General features: G+C 51.1%; 1 protein-coding gene across 1 annotated transcript in view; it reads right to left on the reverse strand.

Moving 5' to 3' along the window:
- Window positions 1-4,711: 4,711 nt before the first annotated feature.
- Window positions 4,712-13,339, reverse strand: part of SKI (SKI proto-oncogene) — an 88,931-nt gene continuing 80,303 nt past the window's right edge. The window contains exons 6-8 of the mRNA XM_050322180.1: window positions 12,949-13,250; window positions 10,630-10,860; window positions 4,712-9,395 (exon numbers count right to left, since the gene is read on the reverse strand). Of these exons, the coding sequence (XP_050178137.1) occupies window positions 9,207-9,395; window positions 10,630-10,860; window positions 12,949-13,250 (722 nt within the window). The 3' untranslated portion in view covers window positions 4,712-9,206. The remainder of the gene's footprint in view (window positions 9,396-10,629; window positions 10,861-12,948; window positions 13,251-13,339) is intronic.

The raw sequence follows: 13,339 nt of genomic DNA on the forward strand, positions 1-13,339 counted from the left end.
CAGCTTGAGCTCACCTAGGACTTTCTTACTCATCCCACTATAAGTGCCAAAGAAATAAAGCTCTTTATCCTCCCAGAGAGGGCAGGAAACGCTCCCAGGTGTTGAAGAAAAGCACCAGGATGCAAGCCCTTGTATCCCATGAGTGTTTGACATCCCATTGCTTCCATCACTGAAACTGCAGACAGTGAACAGTCAGGCCTGAGAAATTTGGGGCACCAAATAAGGACTGGTGGGATCCTTGGACCAGCCTGCAGTGGGGCAGCCAAGATGCCAGGCCTTGCCCATGGCAGGGGTCACAGCCAGCCCCAGTGCAGCCCCAGCTGGTGAATGATTAAAAGCTGCTCTGGTAAATGGCTGTTCACCCGGGTGTGTGTTGTGCCCCAGCCTGTAAAATGTTTATAACACCTGAGAACAGTTCATTGCCTCCATATAAACTGTTCATCCAGGGAAACGTGGTGTGGGGCTGAGGGCAGAACTGGAAATGGCCATTCTGCCCAAAGTCGTGGTAGAGGATTGCAAAACCCAAAACAGGGCTCAAGGCTTTTGCCTGAGCTCCCAAAACTGTTCTGAGGCTTCAATGAAAGGTGTGCAGGGAGGAAGGAAAAGCCTCCCTGGATGAGCCTGGCGTGTCCTGGGCTGCAGCATGAGCTCAGTGGGGATTTCCAGCAGGAGCTCCTGCTTCTTGGAGGTGAACTCAGCCTCTCTCATTATCTGGTCTCTGGGTGGGTTCCTTCTCTCCCCATGGAGCTGGTGATTTATCTTATTTGATGGAGAAATTGCTATGACAAAATGCTAAAAGCTCTTGCTCGGGGCTATTTTTAATCTACTGTAGGTGAAAGATCAGAACACATTTCTGGAAGATTTCTGTGTCATACCCTTGTGCTGTGCTGGGTGGGATAAATGGGAGTTGACAAAATACAGGACACAAGATTTAAACCATTGCCCTCTGACGTGCCGAGGCATCCCAAGCGTGTGTGATCACCTTTGTGCTCAGCAGGGGAAGGCTTTGCTCTGGGGGATCCCCAGTGCTCAGCAGAGGTGCAGAAATGCACTCCCTGTTCAGTCTTTAAGCTTTGGTGGTGGTGGTCAGTAGTTAAACCTGCTCAGGCCCCTGTGGGTTTTAATGCAGGCTATTTTCCAGCAGTCTCCCTGTGCTGGGGGTGGTTGTGCACAGCAACACATCCCTGTCCTGTGGGGAGGGAGAAGCTACTTAATGACAGCTCAGCTTGTGCACACTCAGCGGTTTCTGCTGATCCTTTAATAGCCCAAACTGCTCCCAGCTCTGGGATCTCTGTCAGCTGTGTCCACTTCTGAAACAAGAGCCCTGACAAAGGCAAAGCCCTCACAAGTCCCATCTCCCCCTGTTTGCACATCAGGTGGGAACCAGAGCTGGGTCTGGGCAGCAGGAGAGGGGCAGGGCAGGGCAGGGGATGCTCTGGGTGACACGTCCTGCTCTGTGACTGCCCTTCCAGAGCCAGGGGCGGAGAGGGTGAGGCTGAGGGAGCGAGGGTGGCTTGAGAAGTGGTGGCTGAAGGGAAGTTCTGGGCTGGCTGCAGGCTGAGACTGCCCTGGGCAGTCCCCAGGCTGGAAGGGGCACATCCCAGGATTTCACTGTTTCAGGGCTGCCCTGGGGCTTTCCAGGCCTGCCCTGCTGCCCCTGCAGGTTCAGGGCCAGGCCCTGTCGATGCTGAGGCTGCTCCTGATGCTCATGTGCAGTTTGTGCTCCCGAAATGACACATCCTTGTGAGGCCACACCACCAGGTAATGTCTGGATTTGTTCTGCATGTGCAAGTCTTTTCTTGGGCGAGGAAGTGTCACAGAGACTTGGCTGGAGAAAAAAAGGAAGCAGTTTAATCTTAAATTGTAATTGTCACCCTCTGGCTAATGATAAGCAGTATTATGGCCTGTGTATCAGCTGTAATTAAGCAGTGAGACACAACAAGGTGTATGTTACAGGCAGATAACGCAGTGCTTAAGAGCCAGTGACCTGCACAGCACGTTATCTGCCAGCTGCACGAGCCCACGGTGTCCCTGTGGCTCCCAAATCCACTGCCCCCTCTCCCCTGCCCACAGGCTGCTTTTGGGGTGCAGAAATGGCAAAAAGGGTTTGTGTCAGGTGATTTTTATGAAAGGTTCTGTTTTACAGTAATCCATTTCTGCACATACAATAAACCAGGAGGGAACATCCTGGGCCATCATTCCCTGGGTTTCTTCTCCTCCAGCCCTACAGATTAGAGTGTCTCTGGGATCTTGGTAAACAAACTGCTGGCAGTCTGGGCAGAGGGAGAAAAGCAGAGCAAGGAGAGAAGTGTCTCAGCTAATGTCTTTCAGCCAGTAATTGCCAGGATATGTCTGGATAGATTTCCCAGTTTTTGGGTGCTGTTGCCCACTGGAAGGGGTGGATCCTTACTGGGCTAAATGCAAGGTCTGAGCAGGCTGGGAGGTCCATCCTCTGTCTCCTGAGTTGTGCTGTTTGCTGTCAGGAGCACAGTTTGGTTCTGGGGGTTGGGATGGCACTGAGCCCATCTGGACCCTGATTTCAGTGGCTGTCCTAGATATTATTGTATTAAAAATATAAATAAATCGAGTTGGGCTTAATATAAGAAGCAGAGGGACAAAGCAGGGCCAGAGCCAGCTGTCTCCTGCTCCGGGTCCTTCCCTGGATTCCCGATTCCAGCTGTGCACTGGAAATGCCTCTGCAGGGCTGGGATAATCCATTCAGAGCAATTACAAGGTATCCATCCCTGATGGGCCTGAGCAGGCAGGGGCTGCTCAGCTGAGAATCTTCTATCCAACAGCAGCAGGCCTGGGTGGAACCCAGCCCGTGTCTGCTCCCGGTCCCATCCCTCGTCCTTCCTTCGGGTGGCCAAAATCCCATCCCAGTTTGTCCGTGCAGAGGTTGCAGGGGGAGCAGCAGGGCTGCCATCAGCACAGGGGCAGTGACTGCTCAGGGCAGAGCCAGGACTAGGAGAGCTCTCCTGCTCCAAACTGCTGTGTGTGTTGAATCCCTTGGCACTGCAGGGCGATCCTGCCCTGGGAGCTGCAATTTGGGGCAGGGGCTGCAGTTTGGGGAGAGGGGTTGGGTTTAACGTGCAAGGAAATGTAACAGGAAGGGTTTGGTGCCTTCCCCTCTCAGTCCCTCTGCTGCTGCCCTCCCCTCACGGCTTGGACAGGTAACTAAAGGAACTGGTTACTTTGCAAAGCAGCGTTGAAATCCAGGAGCTGGGTTTAGGAATTCTGAACAGCTTTACTGCCTGGGAAGTGACACTTTGCTGACCCTGCAAAGGCCACCAGTGGCTCTGTGGAGAGGTTTGGTGGGTGATTCCTGCTTGGACCATGAGCAGACAGGAATGTGGATCCACTGGGCCCCAGCAGGGACAATGTCACTTGGGACACGGCAAATCTGACTCCTTTGGAGCCGGAAAACCTCCTTTTCCTTTGACCCCTGCAGGGTGTCTCTTGTTCTGTGCAGTTTTCCTCTCGCAGGTCACAGGTATGGGAGAGGGAGGAGTCTTGGGGTGGGAGGTGAAGAGCCAGGGGACTGGGAGAGCTGGGCCAGGGTGGCTCTGGGGAAGCACTTCAAGCAGGAAGCTCTCCAGGTTCCACCTCGAGGAGCTGACTCAACAAATACAGCAGTGAATTGCAGACCATGAGCCAGAGACCCCCCAGATGCTGTGCAGGACAATTCTGCTCCCTCAGTCCAGCCCAGGGAGCCGTGGAAACTTCGTTCCCTCCCAAATAAAAGCATGTGGGAATCTGCAGAGCAGTCAGGTAGGCTGGAGCTGCACATGAGCCAGCTCATAAAAATTCCAGGGGCGTGTACATCACCCCGCTGGGGCTGGCTGGGGCTCTGCTCTCCCCTGGCAGTGCCTGGAGCTCCCTGAGATCACCAGGAATGTCGTTGGCACTCTGGGGCTGGTGCTGCCTCCCCGATTCCTGGTGTTTTCCACGCAGCTCCCGGTGGGGAGGGGGTTTGTGGCTGGGTCACACAGGCTGTTCAGCAACAGAGAGTTCCTGCTGCAGGCTCAGGAAATGGGGCTCTTTATTTCTGCTCTCCACAGGCCAAGTCCTGCCCTGCACCAGTTCCTCACAACCGCCGAGAGATTCCGTGGGCAGCGGAATTCCCATGGAAAGCGGATTCCTGAGGCTGTGGAACCAGGCTCCTCGGAGTGTATGGCTAAAGAACACCAGAAACCTTGGAAAGACCTGCCAGCTGTCCAGGAGGTGACCGGCAATGGAATTTTAGAGCCCAAGGCCAGGGCCCTGGGTGGGATGTGGGGCCCAGGAGCCCTTCCCAAGGCAGGGATGGGGGCCTGTTCTGGGACACCCCCACCCTGGGGAGCAGGGCTGGTGGCTCACAAAGCAGCAGCAGAGGTTTATTTTTCAAGCCCTTTGCTCATTCTCTGGCTTTTCCACTGCTTTACAAGGGCCCTTCAGAGCCGTCCCAGGGCTGTGGAAACTCTGCAGCCACTTCTCAGAAACCCAGGACAGAATTACTCTCACATGTTTCCATCTGCTGCTTTTTGCATTTTCCCCTCTTGCATTTCTTTTTCTTTGGCCCGGAACAAACTCCTCTGTGCTCCCAATTCTATCCCGGGGAAATTCCTCCTCAGGGTTCCACCTCCCGGGCAGGGCAGTGCAGCATTCCCAGCTCAGGCCCTGGACGGACCTTGCAGGGAGGAGCCCCAAGAACAGCCCGGAGCTCTCGGCGTTTTCTGGACAAACAATTTTATTTTCGGTAATGCGTCTATACACTGTACATTCAGTCACTGTGGTATATAAGCATAGCTATTTTCATACATAATCTCATAAAGTCCTTTATTTTACAATATTATCTGCATTGGGGGGAGGGGATGTGGAAAAGGGGGTGGAAAAGGACTATCAAGGTACACAGCGAAATAGATAAATATGCCAAGCTTTTTTCTTATTTTTTTTTTAAATCAGGCATTTATAAACAAGAAAGCATACATTACTTACATAAAAATAGTTCTAGAATAGTAGAGTAAGTCATAATATTGTCATTAGCAGCAGCATAGGAGAGACCAGGATAACAAAAATGTGCTGAAATGCTATTGGCTATTATAAATGTAAAGATTTATTTTTCTTCAATTGAAAAAATGTCATTTCTGTGAGTTCTTTTGATTAAAAAAAAAAAGCAAAAACAAAGCAAAACAAAACCAAAAAACAAAAAACCAACCAAACCAACAAAAAATACCCAAAAAAACAAAAATAAGAAAGAAAAACTTCTCTCTAAAACACTGAGACTGCTGAGAGGGCAGAACGGAACAAAATCAACCTTTTGGTAATAAAATACTTTACAGTGAAAATAAGGACGAGTAAAATGCAAATGATGGAGAAAAGGTTATAACCCACATTGAAAACTTGCAAAAAGATTTTGTTTTGTTTTGTTTGTTTTTTTTCCTAACAGACAGCAAAGGTTCTTCTCAGTTAAAAACACAACTCATAAAACAAGACAACTACCAGGTAAGAAAGAGTTTTGAAAAAGTAAACACCATATACACTTATAATACAACAGTGTAAAATGAAAAAAAGTATTTACATGTTGAATTTACTTTTAATGGTTTTTTTTTTTACATTGGCTAGTTCTGTTTGAAAAGCAGAATATTATGTATAGAGTTAGCTGCTCCATAGATATGAATGTTATTGCTGTTGGTTTTTATTCCCTTCGTTAAGTCTTCGTTCAGTAATAGAAACAAGGAGTAATTAAACTGAATATACAAGTAGTAATATATTTGTAAGCACAGGGAGAGTCAACAGCCTGTATGAAACACCTCTTCTCCCTTTGAACTTCTTAAAGGAAACTAAAGCACAGATGAAGTGAGAGATGTGGCAGCTCCTGCACTCGGGGCTGCAGAGCCCTGGGAATGCAGCAGGGAAAGAATTCCATGTGAGTGGCATTTACTGAGGAGCTGCAGCCCCAGAAATTACACACAGAGCTCCCTCTCCCCCAGCACCTCCACAGAAGGGGGGCTCTCTGCAGCGTCTCTGGGGCTGTCACAGGGACATTTCTAATCACTCTGAATTAGAAATGCATTACATGCTCTGCAGAAATAACAGTTCAACTGTTCGGTGTGTTTGGGAAATTCCCAGCAGTTCAAGCCCTTCCCTGTGAGCCCCTCCTGGGGTTTGGCTGCTGCTGGACAATGTTCCTTCTCCCCCTTTCTTGCACCTCAATTATCTTGCTGATTTTTAAACGTTAATTTATGGAAATGGCTTTTCACTCCCAAGGACCAAATTTGGTGGAGCCTGAACTCGGGCAGGGGGTTCCCTGTCAGGTCCTGCCCTCCTGGAGTGACCAACTGGGGCAGAGGAGGAAACCCCCCGTTGTAATTTTGGTTTGGAGCCTTTTCCTGCCCCTCTGAGCCCCTGCCCTGGTGCCCAGGGGAGGCTCCTGGGATGGGTGTTGGTAACAATATTCACTGTTGTGGTTTCTCCTCTGAAAATCCAGCAGATTTCCCTCCTGCAGGAGGGTGGGACCCTCCTGCCCAGGGAGCCACAGGGCTCCCCTGGCCAAAGAAAGGAAAGTGCAGGTAAGAGAGTGGCTTGTCCTGGGAAAAACACCTGGAGATGGACGTGCTGCCTTTTATTCTTAATTACATAAGGGGAGAGACACTCTCACAGGTCCCAGGGTGGGGACAGGGCTGCTCTCTGTGTAATTTCCCAGCAGGGCAGCAAAGCAGAGCACGAGGGACTCGAAATGCACAAAAATGGTCAACTACAGACACAGTTGTTTAGTTTCCCTTGAAGAAATAAGTGGATAATACAGCTCTGGAAATCATAAGGCTGAGAACATTTTTCTGCATACTGCATAACAAAAGGACCCCTTTACATAAGACAGTAATAATGCCCATTAATGACTATATGGCAGAGTTTAATCCATGCATATGATTTAATAATCGCAGAAAAAAAACATACAAAGAAAATAAAACCCCACATTAAAAAAAACAAAACAAAAACAAAAACCAAACCTGCTCAAGCATAATTAAAATTCCTTTTGCATTGCACTTTAGAAGGAGATCTGCACCTAGAGCCAGTCTCCAGCATCCCAAACACACAAGGGCCAACCCCTGCATCCACAGACAGGTTCAGGTCATTGTCTTGGTGTGACTGTTTCTTGCTCCCAACAGTTTTACACTGTCCCAGTAATTCCACTCCTTTTGTATTTCTTCTTTTTTTTTTTTGTACCTAAAACATATATATGAACTTCTTTGTTAATGCTCACAGTTATTATAATGGTTACTATAATGGTTTCAAGCAAACAGCTCTTGTTTAAAAAAAAAAAAAAAAAATCTCTCTAATGTACTGTAAGTAAATACCATAATTTTAGGATTGGAAGCCGCTTTCTGTCTACTGGGAAATAATTTTGAAGCTTACATAGTTTGCATTAATGTCCAAAAGCAAATAAAGATTACTGGAAATATTTCCTTCGTTTAGAGTAACTTCTGGGTACGATGATGCATAGGGGGGTTGTCTTTTTTTTTCTTTTTTTCTGTTTTTATTCCTTAAGGTAAAAAAGTGTCAGCATTGCCTAGAGAAGATGCTGAGAGGAAAAATGAGCTGGAAGGCACATCTGCAGCCCCAGATCCCATTTTCACGTTTGAGTGTGTCAGAGGTGAGTGTTTAGGGGTGAAAATAACTTTTCTCTTGATCAGTAAAGCACCAGCTTTATTTGTTAAGCACTTTGGGGAGCATCTCTGCTGCTGCCCAGCTTGGGTCAGACACACAGGCACAGACCCAGGTCCCTGGTCTGCTGAATTCCTGCTCGGGACACTCTGGCCCTGCTGGCTCCTCCTGTGTGGGATGGAGGTGGCGATGGGAGGTGGCAGTGCTGGCAGGCTGGTTCATGGTTTGCACAGCTCTCAGGGCACGATCTAGAATGCTTGACTTCAGAAACAGGGAATAAAATGCAGAGTAAACAAAGTGCAGGTTTAAATAAAAAAATAAAAAAAAAATCAGCACCACCCCAAGGCAGTGATGGCTGCGTCGTGTCCCGGGGCTGCGGCTTGGACCCCAAATTAAAGTAACTGCTCTTTCTAAAAACAAAAAGCTTTTTTAATAAAAAAGATGTGGCTTATTCACAGCAGCAAAAACGTTGGTGTTGTGTTCTGTGGGTCGGGAACCCCGGCGGGGAACGGGAGCGGGGAACACTGAACGCACGGCAAGATGGGCAACAAGATGAGTTTTCCAGGAAACTGAAGATTTCAGGATGACTTCAACACACAGATGTCTCTGCTTTGTTCCTCTACCAACTGATCATCCATTTCCTTCCTCCCTTCCTTTCTTCCCTTTCCCAAAGCTCAAGTGCTCCTGGATGAAGTCTCTGAACACACCAACGGTGCTGGCGAGGGCTGCACGCGCGGGGCCCGTGGGGCTCTCCGTCCAACACCACCTCCTTCCCCACCCCCTGCACGCTCCTGCATCTTCCCTTCTTCCCGTGTTTAGGGCAGGAAATTAAGGTAATTCTTTCTAAGGAAAAAAAAAAAAATCAATCTGGAAAAGCACTCTGAACTTCCCCCACCCCCACGTGATGGGAGGGAACCGCGCTGGCTTCCAAGATGGCTGGAAAACTGCCCCTGACGTGGCATCATCACCAGAGAGGGGCTTCTGCACAAAGAATCCCAAAGCCTTTATAAAGTCATTAAAAATTGTGCATCGAAGGTTTGTTGTTTTTGTTTGTGTTTTTTTTTTTTGTCTGTTTTGCTTTTAAAGGTTCATTATAAAAATCGTGTTAATTTTTTTTAATACCAAGTCTGTGTAATGAATTATTTTAAATAGCTTATAAGAAAAAGTTGGTTTGTTTTGTCTATTCCAAAATGTCCCAACAGGCAGGAGAACACAACCCCGCTGCCCTGCTCGCCTTGGACTCTGGGTTCAGCTGGACGACGCTGCTTGCTTGGAGTTTGCCAGTAGAAAATTTCGCTGTGGACTTAAAAGTATTTTGTTTACAAACACTTTGTGTTTTCTAGGCACAGTAAGATGTTGTGCTATATGGATCGGGAAACAAAATAAAAAAACAACCAAAAATAAAGAGGCAGAATTCAGTGCTTCTGTTCTAGAGGGTGACATTTGCCTTCCAACTGCTGCGAGTCCGTGCTCCCGCCGCGAGTGCCAGGACACCGCTCCACTCACACCCCCCTCGCCCTCCCTGTGCCGGCGCCGCTCCGAGGCCTGGGCTGCTCCTGGGCTCAGTTCTCCATGGGGCTCGAGGTGCTCTCGCTGCTGGGCTGGCTGCTCGACTTAGGCCACAGTTGTTCCTGAAGTTCCTTGACCACTTTCTCCAAGTGTTCCCGGGCCTCCCGCTCGTGCAGGAGGTCGGCGCGGAGCTGCTCCCGGTCGGCCTCGGCGTGCTGCAGCTTCACCTGCAGGTCCTCGATCTGGGGGCAGAGCAAGGGGGATGCTTCAGAGCCTGCACTTCACCCCAGAGCAGGGATAAAACCCTGCACCTCAGCTGTAGGACTGTCGGGACTGAGGCAAGGAAGGAATTCCCTTTTCCCGACAGCACTGCCCACCTCTGTGAGGGCACTCAGGGGCTGCTGAGCTTTGAAACTTCCCAGGGACTCCAGCTCCAGCAAGGGAGGTGAAACCAGCAGAGTCCAGACACAGCCTAAGAATTCCTTAATGCAACACAACTCTGGTCACTTCTTACACCGTCACTGTCAGTTCTTTAGGCAGGGACAGCTCTGGCACAGCTGGATGGCCTGGGGGGCTCAGGGAGCCGTAACAGGGCTGGAATCAAACAGCAGGGGATGCTGCCAACCTGCCAGTCCTGGCTGCAGAAAAGATAAACCTGCAGAATATTTGGCTACTTGAGCTCTTTTTGAGGTGATTTTAGCCTTTAGCTTAGGAAACCTCATTTATTCCTTCCCAAGGAGGGGGTGCATTAGGAGACTGGAGCTCCCCATTGTCACGGGCTCTGGAGCAGCCCCAGTGCCTGGCTGGACACAGCTGGAGCACACCCAGCCCAGGGTTCACCTGCCCTGCTGGTGCCTGTGCTCTGGGAACAGCCAGGAACGCCCAGGGCAGCAGCTCCCGGCGTGGCTCTGTTTAGTCTGGACACCCCTTATCAGTGAGACATCCTGTGATGCTGGAGAGGAAGCCCCACATCATTTCCTGCTCCTGCTCAGACGTGTCTCAGCAGCACAGGGGCCACTCCCCTTCCCGTTATCAGAGAGCCTCTGATTGCCAGGGCTCTGCTTTTCCTCTTCCCCTCCTCCCTTAAAGCCGCCACACCAAATACCTGCAGCTCCCACCTGAGGCCCAGCCAGGGCTCCAGGGAGCTCCTGTGTCTGACAACCCCCTGTGCAGCCCCCCTGTGCTCCCAGAGCTCCTCTGGCAGCAGCTCAGGCAGAGGGAGGCAGTTCCCTGGGATGGCAGGGCCGTGAGTTTGAACTGTAAGAGTTTAAACTGCGGCCCCTGTGCCCCGTTTTTCAGAGTCCTGCCCTTCCCTGAGGCATCTTCCCCTGGCTGTGCCTGGGGGGCTCTGACAGGGGCAGGGGCAGGGGTAGGGGCAGGGGCAGGGGCAGGGCAGGGGCAGGGGCAGGGGCAGGGGCAGGGGCAGGGGCAGGGGTAGGGCAGGGGCAGGGGCAGGGCAGGGTTGTAAGGCCTCACCTGAGCCGAGTACTTGGCGCGCAGCCGGCCGGCCTCGCAGCCCTTGTCGCACACGCGGATCTGCCGCGCCTGCTCCAGCTCCCGCTTCAGCCGCACCCGCGACTCGTTCGCCTCCTTCATCTTCTTCTCGTTCTCCGCCCGCAGGCGCTCGATCTCCTTCCGCAGGTTGCGCTTGGCCTCGGTGGCTTCTCGCAGCTTCTCCTTCTTGGCCACCCGCAGGAACTCCAGCTCCTGGACAGAGGGGGAGGTGTGAGAAGGGAGGGGCAGAGCCCTGGCTGTGCCAGGGAAGGGACCCAGACCCCATCCCCACCCCCTGCCGGCGGGGAGCGAGGCAGCTCAGGGCTGAACCCCGCTCTGACCTCTGCACCAGCTCCTTTCCTTGAAATCCTCTGGGGTTCCTGCACTCCAGCCACCCCCAAGTGCTGGGTAACAAAAAGCTCGGTGGTGCAGCCACGTTTTGCTTTGTCAAGCAGAATGGCTGCGACCATCTGGGCCTGAATAAAGATGAAGTGCGGTTGGAGAGAGCTCCCAGCAACGTGCTCTGCTCCGGCTCCACGTTCCAAACCCCAACTGCAGAGCCCGGGCTGGAACTGGAGGCACTGAAGATGCACAGCGTGGTAAGTGCAGGTTGTGAGTGTCCCCTGTGTCCAGCAAAGCCCGAGAGGAAAGCTCACAACCAGCAGCAGCTCCATTGTACCAACCCCTCCAAAAATCTGCTTAAGGCAAGTTCAAAACACAAACTGTGAGTGTTCTCTAACCCTGGGGTGCTGTGGGTGAGTGGTGTGAGCCCCAACTCTCCTGGCAACCAGCCCATGGACTGCTCTGTCTCAACAGCTGGAAAACTCCAGGCTACCTGGAGCTGAATGGAAACCACGCTCTGCCCTGGCAACTGCCACTCCCACCATCCAGGATCTGACCAGGAGCTGCTGCCTGGGAATCTGGATCCATGAGAGAGGGATAAAGAACCTCAAGGTACACAGGAAGCAGCTCCTAAGTTGTTAAAGTCCATGTTCATCCTGAGCACACAGATGTGGCTCACAGGTCTGTCTCCTAAATGGTTAAATTGGAAACTCAAGCTCTTTTTTTCCCCAGCAGCAGCATTTCCTCCCTGTCCAGCACCGCTTTCTGTGAGGGAACAGTGCAGGCAGGGCATGGGAAATGCACTCTGACAGCCTCCCTTCCCAGCCAGGCCATTGTTAGCATGGCCCTGCCTCTGGAAGGGCCCCAGAGCCCCTGCAGATGCACACACAGGGACCTCCTGAGTGTGGAACTGGGAACCCACAGCTTCCCAAATGGAAAACGATGCCCAGACACCAGAGCGCCTGTCCCCCTGACGTGGGGAGAGACACTTAACACCTCCCCACTCAATTCTGCTTCCCCAACTGCCTCCTGTAACTCCTGCTTTAAGTACTCACTGTTTAGTTTAGATATTTAAAAATTAGCTTTAAATATATATCACTTACAGAAGTTTACTTTTAAATACATAAAATAAAGCAGAGATTTCCTGAAACACAAGGGAATGAAGTGCTTTGCTCAGGGTAACTGAGAACAAGCCAAAGAGCCCCAGTGCTGGTTTTGTGTCTCTCAGGCTCCATCAAACCAGCCCCACATTTACATCATCCCATGGGCGAGTCCCAGCTTGGGAACAGCCCCACAGAATACTCAGAGAGGACACACAAACCTTCTGCATTGGCTGTATCTTCTATTTCTCTGCTCTACTTCTGCCCCAGCCCAAACAAAAACCAGTTCAGCCACCACAGGGCTCAGCTCATGGCCAGCACTGACCTGCAGCTCTGTCTGACCACTGATACAACCCACGTGTCCAGGATTTCCAGAAATAAGGAGCTGCTGCCCTGACTGAAGCCAGTGGGATGCCTGACAAAGACCTCAGTTCAGCTGTGGCCAAGCCCCAGGAACACCCTCCCTCAGCTGGGACACGGCAGGGTTTGCACAAAGCTTTTAAAACTCCAGCTAAAGCCTCCAGAAATGTTTCCTGTTCAGTGAAATGAAAACAAAATAAACTCTGCTGGACTAGGAGACTTTTTCAGTAATGAAAAGATGTTGATTTTGGTAACCATGGATTTATAACCCAAGGAAAAACAGGTGGAAAGCTTAAAGATGTAGGAATGGTTCCTGTGCTTTGGTTTCCCGGCTGGATTTACAGGCAGAGCCCCAGCAAAGGTTGTTGCTATTTGGGAAAAGGGAGGCAATCCCTTTTTCCCTCGAGGGCACCCAGTGCCCCTGAGGAGCACCCTGGGCAGGGCAGGGCAGGGCAGGGCAGGGCAGGGCAGGGCAGGGCAGGGCAGGGCAGGGCAGTACCTGGTGCAGGCTGCGCTTGGCCTGCAGGGCCGCGTTCAGCTTCTCCTCCTGCTTCACCCTCATCTTCACCACCTCGTGCAGGAATTTTTCTTTGGCTTCTTTTGTGTCCAGGCCACTGTCCAGGGCCTGCCTTAGGTGCTCCAGCTCAGCTTCCAAGCCGCTGCTGTGGGGGTCAGGGTGTGCTGCCACCTCGTAGGAGCTGTTGACGGGGACCGGGGGCTGCATCCCAGGGGAGCTCATGTCCTTGGCAGAGCTGGAGGAAGTGAAGGATGGGGAGGAGAGCGAGGATAAGGAGGAGGTGACTGGAAAACAGAAACATTGAAACGTTAATTTAAAAAGGTCTGAAATCAACACATGTATTATACACAGCTCACATGTAACTCATATTTAA

This window comes from Myiozetetes cayanensis, unplaced genomic scaffold (assembly GCF_022539395.1).
Source record: "Myiozetetes cayanensis isolate MyiCay16 unplaced genomic scaffold, myiCay2020 scf28, whole genome shotgun sequence".
NCBI lineage: Eukaryota > Metazoa > Chordata > Aves > Passeriformes > Tyrannidae > Myiozetetes > Myiozetetes cayanensis.